This window comes from Dermacentor andersoni, chromosome 11, assembly GCF_023375885.2.
Source record: "Dermacentor andersoni chromosome 11, qqDerAnde1_hic_scaffold, whole genome shotgun sequence".
Lineage (NCBI taxonomy): Eukaryota > Metazoa > Arthropoda > Arachnida > Ixodida > Ixodidae > Dermacentor > Dermacentor andersoni.
In genome coordinates this window covers 37,021,785-37,039,078 of record NC_092824.1, presented here as the reverse complement: position 1 = coordinate 37,039,078, position 17,294 = coordinate 37,021,785, and the positions used below count along the sequence as shown (strand labels likewise).

General features: G+C 49.3%; 1 protein-coding gene across 1 annotated transcript in view; it reads right to left on the bottom strand.

The window, feature by feature from the left end:
• Positions 1-17,294, bottom strand: part of LOC126517848 (rho GTPase-activating protein 45-like) — a 251,022-nt gene that overhangs the window by 7,860 nt on the left and 225,868 nt on the right. The window contains exons 19-23 of the mRNA XM_055064503.2: positions 17,005-17,291; positions 15,326-15,510; positions 7,793-7,882; positions 1,970-2,256; positions 865-1,051 (exon numbers count right to left, since the gene is read on the bottom strand). Coding sequence (XP_054920478.1) covers positions 865-1,051; positions 1,970-2,256; positions 7,793-7,882; positions 15,326-15,510; positions 17,005-17,291 — 1,036 coding nt within the window. The remainder of the gene's footprint in view (positions 1-864; positions 1,052-1,969; positions 2,257-7,792; positions 7,883-15,325; positions 15,511-17,004; positions 17,292-17,294) is intronic.

The following is a 17,294-nucleotide window of genomic DNA, read 5'->3' as shown; positions in this document are numbered from 1 at the left end:
GGGAGTCAGAATATATCTGCCTATGGGAACGCGGAAGCTGTACAAGGTATTTACTCTTGATTGCTTTCTATCGACAAAGGTTCCATTAAGCCGAGCAGTCAACATCCAAGTGTCAATATATATATATATATATATATATGGATGCAACCCAGTCTTTTAAATATTGCGCGATTATTGCTTTGTTTGAGTGACCCTTCAACTCGAATCTTCCAGTTCCATTACAAACACATTCACCATGCTACGCGACTGTCGTTGAGAAACTTCCGCGTCATGGATTTATACCGGCCAGCCGAGACCTGCTATAGTTCTGGTTCATCGACCGCTACTCTGCTTGTCACGATTGTCGCCGCCGAGTTAGTCCGTTTCTTGTGAACAAAAGTTTGTCCAATAAATCGTCTCCGCTTTTTCAGTTGATTGCATTTCCGTCGCGTCGTTCCTACACCGCGTGACAATACAGTCGAACTTCGCTATATCAAAATCGCATCGTTCACGAAATTGCCTTCGTTATATCGAATATTCGTTATAAGCATGCATTCGTTACATGGTATCGACCATACATTCAGGAGAGCTGACGTTAGAGCACCTTGGTACCGATGCATGGCGGAAAAACTACACAACAATAGAGCGAATACGGAATAGGCACACCGGAGTTGATATCGACCATGCACATTTTAGATTTACTTCGTTATATGTAATAATTCGTTATATCTGTGTTAGTTATATCGAGGTTCGATTTGACTACTCAGTAATGGATGGCCCAATAAGAGGTCTACTGTGCTTGTTTTCCCAATGCGAAAAGAGCTCAACTGCACAACCGGAGCCTCAATTTTCGAACACTGAGGAATAAAACAAGGCAAGGCTCACCACTCTCGTCGTTCGCCGGTAGCTGTGGTTCGCTTGAGGTGCGAGCGGGCGTCGCCAACAAGTGGCGCGCGAGCAGCGAGGGTCGTGCGCCCGCTGCTGCGAGCTCCTCGAGGCTGGCGGCCCCCCACGGCGCCTCAAAGAACTGCCGCCTGAGTTCGGCCATGTTGCAAGCCTTTGACTGGGCACTCTGCAACAGGCAAAGAACGAACGATGGTGTAAGAAAGTGGCATAGTTAGCAAACACGATGCCTGGTTGCGAAACGAACAATATGCTGAGCCGCGATCAGGATGAGTGAGCACGTTAATTGACAGGCGGACACTAGTTGCAGCGCCCGCGACTGAAGCGTCTGCACCATGCCTCCACTCTTTCGCCCGTTCATCCACTCTCACAGTGATTGCACAGTTCGCGAAGAGGCACAACTGTAAACGTCATTTCCACTCGGTCCACTCGGTCACCCTTAGCCAAGGGCTGGCTCATTCATTCATTCATTCATTCATTCATTCATTCATTCATTCATTAGTTCGTTCGTTCCTTAGCTCGCTCGCTCGCTCACTCACTCACTCACTCACTCACTCACTCACTCACTCACTCACTCACTCACTCACTCACTCACTCACTCACTCACTCACTCACTCACTCACTCACTCACTCACTCACTCACTCACTCGAGGAGTTTCATATTACGACTTGAAACGCGACTACAAAAATAGTGACGCAAGTTTTCCACTCAATCACTGAATAAGCTTGATGACAGGCGAACAAATTTCAAATGCGAATGGTATGTCATTGGACATGCCAAACGGAATAATGAAATGCGTAGAATTAGGTCCCCGTATTGCCCATCATTCACAGTAGGACTGAACCGCCCTATTCGCGGTCCGCGTTACAGATACCCGAGCCTTACTTTCAATAAGAGAAAAAAAGAAACAGCATAAAGAAAGAAGACGCACACTGGAAACATACAAGAAGACAGGAAAGATGCAATGCACCAACTAGCCCAACAACGTGTTTTACTAGAATAGCTTACTTTCAGTCGAACAAGTTTCGAAAACTCTCTCCGCGATTCGCGGCGTTCTCGCCCACTCTCCCCCCCGGCGAGACGCACCTGTTCCGAAGAGGAGGAGGAGGCGCAGGTGGTCGTACTCCAGGTGTCTCGCGTGCAACTCCGCGCCTCCACCCTGCGGGCCGCGGCCCTACGAGGGGGAGGCACGGGCGCCGGCTCGGCGGCGTCCTCGGAGGCGCTGGAAGGCGCGCCGAGCCTCTCCACGCCGCCGCTGCTGCTGCTGCCGCTGTTGGCCAGCGGCTGTTGGCGCAGCCCGCTGCCCTCGTCGCTGGCCTCGGATTCGGCGTCCTCGGAGCCACCACCGCCGCACCACTGGTGCACTGCGCCACCTGGGAACGTGCGAGTGAACGCTGCTTTGGAAAGAGAGAGAGGCAAACCAGAGCGGAAAAGCGCGGAGGAGTTTGACAATTAGCGCAGCCAGGATTTATGTCTGAGGGGGAGGTTGCGGTTAAAGCTGTTACAAAAAATCATGGTGATATTTAAGAGGTTGCGAAAATAGCGCGCGCGCACACACACGCGCATAAGAGGCGCCTTCGTGCTCGAGCTCTGGCACTGCCGGCACTCAGAGCGACTGCCTCCTCCTCCTCCTCCCCCTAAAATTTCTCTATTCAATGCAGAGTGGCATAACTGACTCCATTCTTGTTAGCCACCTTTCCTCACTCCCTTTCATTTCTCTTTCTGTCTCTGCGTGTGTGTGCGCGCGCTTTTCGCATTTATTATAAAGGGATGGAATTGGGGACATTAGTTTTACCAGCACTGTATAATGAGTATAATGAGGTCCCTGAGCCATATGGCACAGAACTGGGTGTTTGATAAAGACATGTCTCCTTCTCTCTCGTACATACTAATTTCCACGCAGCACCAATGTTCCTAAATAACAAGCTGGGCAGTTATCAAACTACTGGCTAAAATAATAAAAATTGGCAGTGGCTTAGCTCGGCTATACCATGATATACGCAGCGAAAGCCAAGGCATAGCATGCTTAGCCTTAGTTAATCTTGATTGCAAGTTCAGGTTAGTCTGGTTGTCTAGCTATGTTGCGGCGCTTAGCCAGTCGTTCGGCGCACTGTTCGTCTGTTTCCTGGGCAATTCGTTTCCTCTTCATCTCGTTCCGATGTCGATTCCAGGCCTCTTCCTGCTTATCAGAATTGTAGCCGTCCATACTGCCGCCTGAACTGCGGTTGCGGCGCACACGAGCTCTCCTTTTCAATCCTCCGACATGTTATTAGGCATGCGACGCAGCTGGCGAAGCGAGCGGAGGCGAGCGCAACGACGAGGAACACGGCGTGACGTCATACCAAACGGCAGCCGCAGAAAGGCGCGGCACTGCGCAGCGGCGAACACCTGTGGCTCGGTGCTACTAGTGGCGCATGCGCAGTAGTGACTAGGGAGCGAGAGAGAGAGAAATATCCGCGGCGAGGCGCGCGTTGTGACGTCATGTGCCTCCGCGGAGCACCGCCACGGCTAAATCGCAAGTTCGCGGCCAGTAAAGCTTTCTCTTTAAAAATAGTGGAATCAGTATCTGGACGCGAGAGAGAGGAAATTGCAATCGTTATAAAAAAGAAATAAACGAGAAAAGTGAAAAGGACCCCGGGTAGTGAGGTAATTGATATTCATTTACCTGAAAAACAAGCAGTGGCGGTTACAGTGAGAATGAGGCCTCAGCTCAGCGGCACGTAGGAAAGGTCACTTTTGATTGCGCATAGTGGACATTTGCGCATAGTGGACAAAAATTAGGCAACTGCGCGCAAGCAGAGAGCGTTTGTGAGGCGAACATCCAAAACTCGATATTAAATCTGTTTCCCGAAGCTTGCACACATCTGTGGCCATATAGCCCCATAAAACTATTTCATTCTGACTTTTCCAATCTCCTTACGTCAAAGTTGCGTAACCGCCGACGCAAGCATCGGGCGATGGCCAGAAGCGTTGTTTGAACAGCCTAATGAAACGCTTTGTTCGTTCGTAGGAGGTCACTTTTGATTGCTTTAAAAGCAGATAGCATTGCCTCCTTCATAGGTTCTTCTTATCTGATTGGCTGACAAGAAGCGAGGAGCGTGTCGATGGGACGAAGGTTTCGGCGGTTTCGAGCTCGCCCACTGAAAATAGATAACCTTACGAGGAAGGCAGTGCCGGCGTCTGCGATTGGTCCGCTTCCCCTAGCTTGGTTTGCGGTGGTTGGTTGAAAATCGCGCCTGCGTGTAACGGAAGCCGCTAAAAGGGATCCTCAGCGATGAAGAGTTGTCAGAGCGATGTCGTATACGTGGGGAAAGGGCTCGACAACAGTATACTTTGACGCAAAAATAGTTATACGCAGAAAAATCCCTTTTCTCCAGCAGCTCTGAGTAGCCGGTGCCAGAGCAATCGTTGGGTAGCTATCTTTTATTGCCTTCGGAAGAGGGTAGTCTCTGGCTATTCTGGAAACAATAAAAAATGAATATGCAGTTTTTTTCGGCATTAATGCATCTTTCGCGCGTCCACGTCACTTTGACGTGGTGAGTTATGGGGGTTTTGTGAGGTTGCGTCACAGACAGGTGAAGCGGGTGCACCCCGAGATATTTTGACCAATAGTGGAGGGTTAATGATAAAAAGGGGTAGAATTAAAAAAGAGTAATAATTTTATTTTGATCAGCCTAATCATGCATAATCGGTGTTTATACGTCATGTCAGATGGGAAGTCATTGCGGGTCTTCGTGACGTCGCGTGACAGCCAGGCAAAGCAGGAGGGGCCCGAGACATTTTTTGACGAATGGGGGAGGGATATAGTGGCAGAAATGGAATAGAATTAGGAATATCTTTACGTTATAGCGCCCTCGCAACGATTTCCTTGGAATCAAATGTTTTTCACACGCTAGACGTCATTATGTGTATATAGTTTAGGAGGTCACCACGAACGGCTGCATCCGGACCCGGCAGCTGTCTGGCTCAGGCGCGCACTCGGGAATCGATTGCGAGTGCTCGATGTACGAGATTCCCTAGCCTTCGGTTTCCTTCACTTTCGAATGACAATCCACGACATGATGTACATTTGATACGGAAATTTCAAGGTGCGTGTCACCGCTCGGCTTTCCTTCCGAGAGTTTTCGATGAGTAAAGAAGCTTCCGCTCTGCGTAAAATAACTCATTCGCTATTCCGAAAGTCCTGTTCCAGTTCAGCTAAACACAGTTCCTTTAAGAAATCGCACAAACCGCGGCGGATCAATGGTTGCTACGTTCTAATGCAGAGCAAAGGGGTCGCGGGGTGCAGTTTCCGGCCGCGACAGGCGCATTCCGATAGGGAATGGACAACAACAACAACAACAAAAAAAAAAAAGCAGGCTCGTGCGTCGTGCTTTTGGTGCTTTTGAAGGCCAACCGCAACGAAATTTTACTTTGGCTGAATTGGTTATATGTGAGAACTATATTCCACCGAAACAATCTTGGCAAAGCCACAGGGCTGGTGACTGTACAATTCTCGTATTAGCAGCCTCCAAACCGGAGCTAGGCAGACGACGCCTGCACCCATTGCTTGGGAGCCATGACGTAAGTCCCAGCACGTCATTTCCGTGATTTCAGCGCGCCGCGGGCAACCGCGGGCGCTGCTTAAACCCGGAGTTCACGCAGAGGAGCCGCGCATTCTCGGTTATGCGTGACTTCCGGCGAGCGGTAATGGCGGCACTTTCTATGATGCGAAAGAGTGAAATGGTCCATTGAGCGAAAACGCCGGCGTCTGCCACCTGTAGCAGCGAAAGAGCCGGCAAATTACCAGTGGCCGCGACGCCACGTCACAAGCGCGCCTCGACGGAGCAGCGCGGGTGAAAGTGAACACCTGCTGCCACGATAGCGCGCCAGATGCTTCGTGAGGGGAGAGGGCATCGCCGCGACGCCACGTCACGCTCGCTCTCGGAAGCCTGTATTATTCGCGCGTTCCTTGTCCGCGCAAGCTCTCGCCTGCGCTCTAACTGCGCCTCGGTAAGGCCAAGTGAAAACGAACCAATCGTCTCAACGCGTTCGCCCACCCGCAAAGAGTTAACAGCTGTTAACAACGGGAAGGACCGCTACACGGCGTTCAGTCGGACATTAACGCTTTTGCACTCACAACTCATAAGAAGTGCTTAGGTGTCATCGCATCTTTTCTTTAGTTTCGGTATCAAAAACGGCATTTTCTTGCGAGCTTTTCGTGACGCTCCCACTTTTATTTCAAAGGTGAAATTTTGCACGAAACCTCTATTTTTACACTGTCTTGAACTAGCACTTTCACGCGATACAGAAATTCGTTGGAGTTGGCCTTCAAGGAAATCGAGTTGCTCGAAATAGCTAAGTCACATTTAAAACGTGGCGCCCACGACGTGTTTGAGGTTCCCCAGTCACTCCAGGCTCAAGCAGTTCGCAAAAAGCACAGCCTTCGAGACCTGCTTCTGTAACTAAGAAGCAACCGTCGCTGGGGCGTGGTCCCCTCCGCTACGAAGCAAAGCTTCCTTTACGAGCCTTCAATAACTTTGCCGACCATGGCTGCCGCTTTTTGCCGAACAGAGCACGGTCGCGAGAAGAGACCGTGTGAGCAAGACCGTGCGCGCGCCATTTTTCATTAGACCATAGACGTAGGAATGGCTCGGCTTAATTACAGTAATCCTCATTAAGGTCTTTCACGTTGTACTTATTTCTGCGCAATGCCACGTTCGCCATTATTCCTTCGACAAGCATCGAACATACGCCTTCGTGACATCACTGCAGCGATGTCTCACGGCGTGTATTCGCATTAACTGAGTTAGCATTATTTCAACGTTACTTCTGAACATAAAATTTACATTACCTGTGGTGTGCATTCTCCGAGACGGAAGTAGACACAAGAGCACGCATTGTCGTTACTTGAATAGCGCTTAGTTAATCGCTTGAAAATAGTTTCGTTGCGCGTAGATTCCAAATGTAGGGTGTATTTTCTTTAGCTGCACCAAATCTTTAAAAGTTGCCTGAGGCACTTTTCACTTTTTTGCCCGGCCACGGCGGCCGCATTTCGATGGGGCGAAATGCGAAAACACCCGTGTACTTAGATTTAGGTGCACGTTAAAGAACCCCAGGTGGTCAAAACTTCCGGAGTCCTCCACTACGGCATGCCTCATAATCAGAAAGTGGTTTTGGCACGTAAAACCCCCAAAATTTATTTTTGAGGCACATAAGATAAGTCTAACCCTTGAACTAAATTACTCGATGAGGGCGTCGTTACATGTAAGAGAAATCAAAATTCTTAATTGAATAATTAATATAATTACGCGAATTAGCTTTTAAATTCATTACCTTACGGCCCGCATTTAAATGTAAGAATTGTAACTAGTGCGTTCGCAAGGCATATCCACTTGGAACGAATTGCGAGGATGGCGTCGGTTGCGAGATATATGCGGCGTCAAACTTGCGCTAAAAATGAAGTGTTGTTCCACTTACTTCTTTAAGAAAACGCTGTTTTCGCATTGAAGCACAAAAGTAACTACAACGCCAAAGCATTTGGTCGGACACTGAAAATTATTACCTCGAAATTGATGCAGTCCTGAACTTTCGTTCCAAGCGGATACGCCTTGCAAGCTCACCGGCTATAATTCGTATATAGAAATATGTACCATAAATAATTACCTAAATGATTAGTTCGTGTAATTATCTTTATTATGAAATTGCGCGTTTCGACGTCTCGTAGGAGTAATATGGCCGGCCCATGGAGTAATTCAGCTCAAGGGTTAGAAATGTGCTACCTGCCATAGGCATTTGTTAATTAAAAAAAAAATGTGGCGCAGATAAAAAAATAAATACCTGATATGCGTTGGTTTCAGGAGATCTTTATGTATTCGGAGAAAAGTATTTTTTTTTTATTCGATGCAGCTTCGGTACGCCCGCGCTTACCTGTCAGCTGGCTGGCGAGCACGACTGGTTCGGCCGCGTCGTCACTGTCCTGGCTCTGGGTCGTGGCTTCGTCGTGCAGCGGAGATTCGACTGCGCACAAGTGCAACACTGAGAACTCGGCACACATCAACACTCAGCAACAACGATCGCCTCAGTGGGCGCCACTTGCCCTATTGTGGACCACTTTGTGCACTCGTATGACAAAGCTCGGCGCCCTTGTTAATCATATGCGCATAACTGCACCTGGCGTGATCCTCTCGAAGCTGCATGCATGCGTGTCGGAAGCCGAAACTCACGGACAAGTTGCTTCGTGCGCAGAATGTTCGGTCTGTAAGTTGTGCATTATTAAAGGGAAGCTGAAGCGGTTTTCAATTTCGATGAATTGCTGGGGTTGGGAAGAACAGACCTATTCATTTACGGTTCTGAAATTTTTTTCTTTGTTTTGTTAATATAAGGGGCAGAAATAGCTTTCTAAATCCCCCCCCCCCCCCCCCCGCGGACACGCCCCCGTCGCTTCCCGGAGCGCCGGGTGAGGCGGTTGCCAGAGGAGAGAACCGGCGAGAGTGACGTCACTCGTGGGGACCGTACTGCCGGACCGGCGTGCTGGCATGTTTCTTCCCGTCCTGCGCTTTACTGAACGACGCTACGAGAGATATGGCGCCGCTGACGTTTGTTTTCTTTTGCGATTTTCGTGAGTGCTTCCTTTCTGTGCTGCGTGAGTGCCTACAGCCAAGGGCGCCTAACCTGCCCTCGTTCTGTGCACATTAGGCTGTGCGAACACAGGCGGCCGAGGCGATGTGGTGTTTCACATGTTCCCGAAGGACAAGAAACTTGCAGCGCAGTGGGTCCGTGCGGTGAGGAGAGATAATTTCGTGCCGACGAAATCAACTGTGCTGTGCTCGGAGCATTTCCGCGACAGTGGTTATCGGAGCTTGACAACGATGCGGGCAATCGGTATTCCAATTAAATCGGCGCGACTGAAGCCCGGCGTTGTTCCGTCTATATTCTCCCACAAGACAAACACCTCGCCACCTCCAAGAGCGGCCTTCGCCAAGAGGAGAAAGGGTGAGGTAAGGGTTTTAATGTGCACACGGGCAATGTTTTAAACAGATGATCACCTGAGTGTCGAACAAACGGCCTTACAGCGGCCTTTGACGAAGCGAGGTGGAGGCACAGCCGGGAATATGCACATGCGTGCAAACAGCTTGCCGTTTTCATCCTGTTTTTCCCCTCCGCTGTGTCACGGAACACTGTACTACGGCTGTTTGTTCGGTGCTGTTTTGATACGGTGAAATAACTGACCGGGGGGGTACGCTTGTGCATTACGTGATATTTGCTATTCGTCCTACCACGCGGTGCCCTCAGGTTTAGCTGTTCAGCATTCGTGTTCAAATCGCACGACACGAGGCGCTACGGTAATATTTTCATGCTCGCGATACAGTAGTTGAAGTCGGCGTGTAAAAACTTCGTTCCGTAAATTTCGCACTCACAGCTTGCTACCAGCAGCGAAATGCTGCAAAAACAGGCGTCGGCACAGCCGCGCCCGTGGCAAGGCGAACGGGCTCAAATAATGAAGTAACGTTGTGAGGTATTGAACTTGTCAGCGTTCGACGTCGTCTAGCCCAATACAGGCATCGCTGCTGCACAAAAAATGTTTTCTTGCCTTTGTACCTAGAGAACTAGCTATGTATCAGGCATGACAAAATTATTTGAAAGTAATTATATTACATTACTCATTACTTTCTTATTACAATCATCGATTTGAATTACATTACCGATTACCGCTTTCAAAAATGGTATTACTTTACGATTGCTTCCAAAATGTTTTCATGCATACAAGAAGCAAAAAGCAAAGTTTAAAGGGACGCCAACCTTTCTTCAAGGTAACATACACTTGCCAACATTTCATGCCCTCCCCCCCATGTTCCTCCACGACACCTCACGACACTACCAACGTTCTGGCACCGTACACAACTTACTGGTGCATATTTAACGCAATTAATAAATTACTTCAGCCATGAAATTACAGACATCAAATAATTCACATTGCTAAATCACTAGACAACTAATCCATCACATAAACTACTGAAAAAGTATTTCAATTACTGGAAGTAATCCAACTGTTGTCATGTTTGCTGATATGCATGATATGCTGAAATTCATGACATCCATGCCTTGCACTCTTTCAGGTTCTAGCAGAGCACCTAGAGAACCGAGCCCCCGATGAACCTGTTCCACTACCATCACCAATCGGAGAGTTTGAAGAAGCCAGTGTGACACAGGCAGATAATGTTGAAGAGTTTCAAGTAGCCAAACGCGGCACTTATGTTCGCGATCGTGTATCAACACGCAAAAAACCACGGAACTTTAGACAAGCAGCGGCAAGGTGCTTGACATCGCGTAATTGCACCCATGTTTACAATCTAATGAGAAGTTAGTGCTTCGGCATTCTTTCAGCAGCAAGTTCCCAGTGACACTTTAGCGCATTTTTTCTCCCGTCATTGGAACGTGCAGCTACATGAAAAAAAAAAAACATACGTACCAGCTAAGATTTCCAACGCGCGAGAAGGTGCACACATCGCTCTCGCTGTTGGCACACTCAACATTCTCGTTGCCGCCATCGTTTTCCGTATCGGCTGTCGGTTCGAACAAGTACGGCGAAAACACAAGCTGTCCGAGACAGCGAGAACGTTCCATAATGCTTACAACTCAGCCATAGCATGCCATAGAATAAAGAACAACTTTGACTCAGCTATGAAGCCAGAACAGAACAGCGTGCTACGCTCTGAAACGGCGGCGCCGACCGGCGACGGCCGCGAATGACGTCACAGCGGCCCCGACCAATCACGGGCAACAGCGGCGTTAGCGCGATGCCCTGAGGCGCTGGTGCGCGTTTTCTTGGAAAAACAGCCGCTTGCGTTTGTTTCCGCCCTTTTATGCGTTGCATATTGCAATCACCAAGTTACGCCCTTGGGCGCGGCCGGGCAGCCACCATTGGGGGTATGAGCCATCATAGTGGCTCATACCCCTACACTAGAGTTTTATGCGTTGCATATTGCAATCACTCAGTTCAGCCCTTGGGCGCGGCCGGGCAGCCACCATTGACCTTTAGCGCAACCACGTGACGTGACGTCACGACAGCCGGAGGAAAAGCTGGGCCCCAACTCGCGCGGTCGCGCGCGGCCGCAGCCACCACCTGACTCCCGCTCCTCCCGCTAGGGGCGCTGCGCCGGCGCGTGACGTCACGGAAGAAAAGCTGGGCCCCAACTCGCGCGGTCGCGCGCGGCCGCAGCCACCACCTGACTCCCGCTCCTCTCGCTAGGGGCGCTGCGCCGGCGCGTGACGTCACGGACCGCGCAATATGCAACGCATTCTTGGCTTAACCAAGCTAAGCCTGGCCATTTTTTTAACCAGATATTCGTGTTCAGGGGACTCAAAACTGTAGAATGCCACAGACAACTCATTTTTTTCGAAATGTGTTTCAGCTTCCCTTTAAGGTTAAATATGTTAATCCCCCGGTATACCTCCCAATGACCAAAGCCATTTAACGAAAGTCAGAGTATACACGTTCGAGCCATTAAGTTGCGGAGTATTCATTTTACTTGCGCTATCGAGTTATACTTTGTGTTCGCAATGGTTCGTGAAGCCTCTCGTTCGAAGCTTGTTGCATGCGATGTGTGCCTCCGAGATGCCAAGTCCCGTTAAATTTTACTTGCGATAGAAAGTTATAGTTGGTTTTCACACTGGTTAGTAAGGAGCCTCTTCTGAAGCCTATTGTCTGTCAAATGTCTAACGGCGTAGGAAATAATGAAGAAAAAGAGGGAAAACAACAACAACACAACGCTTCGCACCAACATCTCCAAGGCAACAGCCGTCATTCGCCGCGTGCATGCTACATGACTCCACAATACTACGCCTCAGCTAACAAAGTATTCGTAAAGGCACGTAGTTTATTGCTGGCACAAGGAAATTCCCCACTCTGCACCTGAAGCTGCGATTGATAAGCGAGAGAACGCACAGTCAGCCACGAAAATTTACGGGTCACGCGATTTGTGATAAACCTTAATTCCCGCGAAGACTGGCTCCACAGCACTGGATTCAAAGTTTCAGCGTGCAGCAGCCTTAGTGACGTACAGAATAACCTATGAGGTTAGTACTGCCATGCTTTAGCGAAGCAGAAATTGACATTTTATTTGGAAACCGTGGTCTGTAAATTTCTGTGTACGTCAGCGGTATCGTGTACGAGACCTGAACTGCCTGCACCTTTAGTTCTTTTTTTCTCCTTATTTATTTCAAACAATCTTTCGAAACTGTCTTGAAGGGCACGGCTAGAGCTGAACAGCTGGCCGATTAGCCAGGACACTTTCACAGACACAGTTTACAGAACTTCGATATATGTTTTTGATGCCGAGTTAGGATTCGCAAACTTCGTAAACTTTCTCTGCCGATTATTAGGAATGTTTGTAAAAAAATGAGGTTTTAAGTCAGATTTACCCTTACAACAGTTGCCATAACTTTTTTCCCTCAACTGCAACAAATTTATTCAAATTGCTCCAGTGATTGTCTCATGAGAACATTTCTGCGCTTTACATGTATATTTGATTAGTGAAATCTAGTGAAATCGGAGCTCGTCATGAGCTAAAGTTTTCTCTGAGCTTTGTCAGTAAATTTTTCTCGAAATTAGCTTAATATTGTTTACGTAAATATTCATCGTGGTTATATAAAGTTCGATGCACGCTGGACTGCATGGAATTGTTTAGGCGCACTATGGCCGTCTGGCTTGTGAAAATTCCCATAAGTTTGGTCAGTCCTACCGCTGTGTTATCACAAGCGACGAAGTGCCTTGCGAACTCTGCGAGTTAAGACGAAAACCAGGATGCCGCATGGACAGCCAACCTAACAAACGATGTTACATCATCATCTGTGTTTAGGTCAATAAAAACGGTTCTTTGCAAGGGTTATGAAACGATGTTTACTTCCTCTCCCGTTTAAGTGTAGATGCTGCTTTGATCACCTAACCAGGGTATTTAAATAACATGTCACAGTGTCACCATATACGTGAAGCATTGACAGCGACTGCGAAGTAGTACACAACTGGGTTAAGTAACGTCCGTCGTTTTAGCGGCCGTATATATATACCTGTAAACATTCGCTAACTCATTAAATTAACAAACATTGTGGCACTCGCCCACTGCCAAACATGAACAGATCTAACTCGATCACAGCGAACTCTCGCTGTCACGACGCTGGTATGATGAATATCACCGGCCGCGCGAAGGGAACGCTTCCTGCTGCCTCTTGCTTCAAGGCGTCTCCAAACTTGCGATTACGCGACCTCCTACACTAGCGTAATCTCAAGACAGTGCGTATGAAGTCACCAGCCATCTCGGCTCGCCCTCAACTTTTGCGCCCGCCGCAGATTACCTGCAAGAGACGGCGCGTGAGCCGCGTATGGGCCCAGCTGTGCGAACAACGCAGCCAGCGCCGAGCTAAACGAGGGAATACGCGCTCAACCCCCGCCCGCTTATAGACCTCAGACTACCCAGGCGGCGCTGCGGAAGAACCCGTCACCAGCGCCCCCATCTCAGCCTTGGCGCTAACTGAGTAGTGCAAGGAGAGCTGTCCGCAAGCGAAGGTGCATAGGCCACAATGGACCCTTCTCTTTCGTTTGTGTTGAGGCACGGTTTCCTAAAAATCAAGGACCTGGAAAGCTTCTTCCGCCCATCCACGCTTCGGAAAGGAAGCTCAGCAGGGCCAAGTACGTGTACAATGTAAAATAAAGTCTGAAGTGTTATTTCGGCGTGCTGCAACTCGCAAGTACAGAGAGCATCAGGTTTGTTTATAGGCATATCAGCATAAAAATCTAAGCATTTCAAATTGGTTCATATTGACTATGTCCTGACACAAGACTTAAGTATCGCCTATATTTTTATGTATTTTATCGTAACGTTTTGTCTCGCAATTATTTACAGAGAGTAAATCCTTTCATAGCCTTTTCCAGGGCAGCAAACAGAAAACGTTTTCCAAGGCAGCAAACAGCGTGCGAACACAACGAAAGTAAGCTTCCTACAGTGCCTACGCGCTGCATCTTTCTTTCTCGCAGGAGCTGCAGCATCGCTCAGTACCTTAATTTGAACTTTTCGCAGACGCTTCGAGCAACAAGCGCGCACAAATAAATGTAAATAAACGCGACGCTTCTTTCTTTACACACGTGCGTTATTTCGCAATTACTCATCCAGTGCTCCTACAGCAACTTCATTGCTCACATTTAAAAACGCAGTCGAGCAGGCTCAGCACATTGCGAAGCGTGCTTTTGTATCGGCGCAGGACATATAAAATACCGAAAGTAGAAATGAGCTCGCGATACAACGACGCTCTAGAACAGAATTTTGGATTCATAAAGGAAGCAAAATGTTTTGTTAAGCTGACCTGCCAAATCTCTCCGTTCCACTTGTTGAGTCAAGCTGAGGCGGACGTCTGTTAAAAGGTGGATATATCGATGGCACATAAGCAGGATGGTTCGCAACGTTGTTTTTTTCTGTTACCAACGAAGTGGCGGCTGCAGATTCTTGAGTTTTCGCTTGATTACCACGGTCCTCCGTCAGGGCTACGCAACACAATTACAGAAGAACAAAAACAAAATTGTCGCACTTTCTCATGCGAGCCGCTGTGTTGTGGGGAATGCAAGTAATCTGATTACCCAACAGGTTGAACAGCCCGTATCCAGCGCTCTCGCCTTTGCCCTTCATACGATCGCGATGGAAATCAGTAAAACTGAACGTTGTTATTCCGTCCTTCACGTTCATGGCGATTTACAACACAACAGTAGCGTCGATTGCGGCGTTTCTTCGTAGCGCGCGGAGCTATCGCGGTTGCCGTCGTTTCCGCCATCAGTCTGAAGAGTGAGCCAGCAAGCGCTTTATGGCAGTTCGGCGGCGCGCCCGACTAGCGTAGAAATTCATAGCTCTCTGTCTGGGTGTTAAATGCACAAAACACTCGCAATATGGACCAAAATCTAGTTAAATCGTTGTTTCGCAGTCGCTAGCTGCATAAGCAACTTAGCAAGGGAGTCGGGCTTCGCACTACTCAATTACTGCCTCTTCGCAACGGCAGGTGGCGCTACGCGTCTTGCAAAACTCTGGAGTCTGACGTCCATAGAGCTCGCTTGATCACGCGACGTTAAATATTGGGTGCGCTGAAGAATGGCGCGCATCAAGCACGATCCTTCCCGGCTCACCCTTGCACGCTCCCCCTCGCACCCAAGTATACGACGCGCAGTAGGATCTTATCACACTTGAAGTTTATATGGAACACCACGGCGACGCCGACTACGCAGGCGAAAATTCATTTGGATTGTCCACATGATTTCTTCCGCAATAAAAATGGGTCCTTCACGTTCGTAACGTATGTCAGTCGTTAATAAGAACCGAATGGGACAGTAGTGATGTTCCTGAGCGGTCTTCGGGCGTGAGGAAGTTGGACGGAGCCGGATGGTTGGTCTACAGGACTTCCGAGGGAAGATAAATGACTTACCGTCCCCCTCCGACGCGCACCGCCTGAGCGTGACGGCCTCGAGCAGGGTGTAGTGTTCCTCCGCCACCTGTTCGTGGCGTGGCGCCTCGTCCGGGAAGATGCGGTCCACGTACATGATGAGCAGCTCGATGACACGCGTCTGGTGCACAGTGTCCACTAGAGAGCTCAGCGAGGCGCTGCCCTCACTGCGATAGAAGAGAGAGAGAGAGAGCGGCCCTGTTAAAGGAATACTGAACGTTTTCGAAATTGTATAGAAACTGTAGCCAATTAACACACGTAAATGGTTACGACACTTAGTAAGTATGAATGTTGAAAAACATAAGGTATTATAATTTGATGCTAAAGCTGGTCTTACATTACCGTGATGTCATGACAGAGCAAAAAATTCATCGACGATTACGATACTCCCCAATGCGAAATTTGGGAGCAACTCTATAAATGCTTTCATTTCGAAATATATTAGCTGGCGCGGAAAACCTGTCTCGTGCGACCCGCTGCAAACGAGTGAAGTGTGGCGCAACTGTCTCGCTAATCGGGGGATACCGAGAGGCAGCGCGGGGTGACGCGTGGGCGCGACTCAGAGCAGCCGCCGCAAACAGACTTCCGCTCATGCAGTGCTTTGTTTTGACGCGCTCGCAGCATGCCTTATCGATGGCCTCATCGGTGAACGGACAAAGTGCTCTACTCTGACACTATCTCGGAGCGATCTGGAGGCGAGCCGCTGCGGCAGTCACGTGACCGCATGAAAATCTCGCCTTTTCTCTGTAGGTGCGAGATGTCGCGTGCTTTTTTCCTTCATCTGCTGACAGGTCGGCGCTGTGTTTAAGTTCTTCGTCCTTCGTCCCTAACGCGAGTCATGTATGATGAAGACGACGACGTCCTTGCCACTGATCATAATCATGTTGGTAGGCTCTCTTCTTTTGCGGCGTCGCGGCATTCCAAAGTCAAGGAAAACGAAGTACAGGATGACGCCTCCGCGCCTTTGTATTTAGGGTACGTTTCGTCGCACAGAATTGGATATGGCACACTGTCTCCAAAAACCTTTCCATCAGGATGTCTCAGTTTATATTCATCATTATAAAGAACGATCTCAAACCATGGCAATCGAAACAAACGGCATTCCGAACTTTAGCGAAATGCCTTTAAACCCCATGCTGCACTGCAGATGAACTTCGTCGCTTACGCGTCTAACTACGATCGAGTGGAAAAAAACGCCGAAGCGACAAAGGAAAGGATGAGAACAAGAAATTTCCCGCCGGAGCGACGATCCATTGCTACTGTTGCTCCCGCTGATGAGGCTTTGTGGGGAATTATTAGAACCGTATCGCCGGCACGTTTTCGCCGGTATTTGAGCCCCCACTGTGCAACAGTTCTTCGGCATTCCTTGAAGCTTTGGCCACTCCACACATGCGAAGGGTGTTGCCTATTTTGCTCTGAAAACGTGAATGAGACAGAAAAGCGCTGTCAACGACACAACAAACTACGGCGGGCGGCTGGCTCATCTTCCGTGTGTTCTGTGCAAGGCCGCGACCAGTGGCGCGCCCATCGGCGCGCACTACGCGTATGAACACTTGTATTCTTCACATAAACGCATATAATCGTATAGAAATAGGGCACACGGCATGCGGGCCTTTTCCAGTAGGGCTTGCGTGCCTCTGCATGTTCCTGTCGAGACTTGCCTGGTGCGTAAGAGCGTGGGGCCGAACACAATGGCGAGGTTTCCGGCAGGCATCTGGTTCAGATGTGAATGCGCCGCGACCCGCGCCAGGTGGCGCAGCAGCGCCGCCAGGGTGCGCGCGTGCAGCGGCGGCAGTTGCGCCACCAGCGACCGCAGCGCCGCCACCACGGCCTCTTCCTCTTCCTCGTCGTGACGGTGATCGCCGTCCCTGTTTTCATCCTCTCCCAGCTCGTCCTCGTCCTCTTCCGAGTGGTGGTGGTGGGCGACGCCGGTGCCACCGGGGTGCTCCTG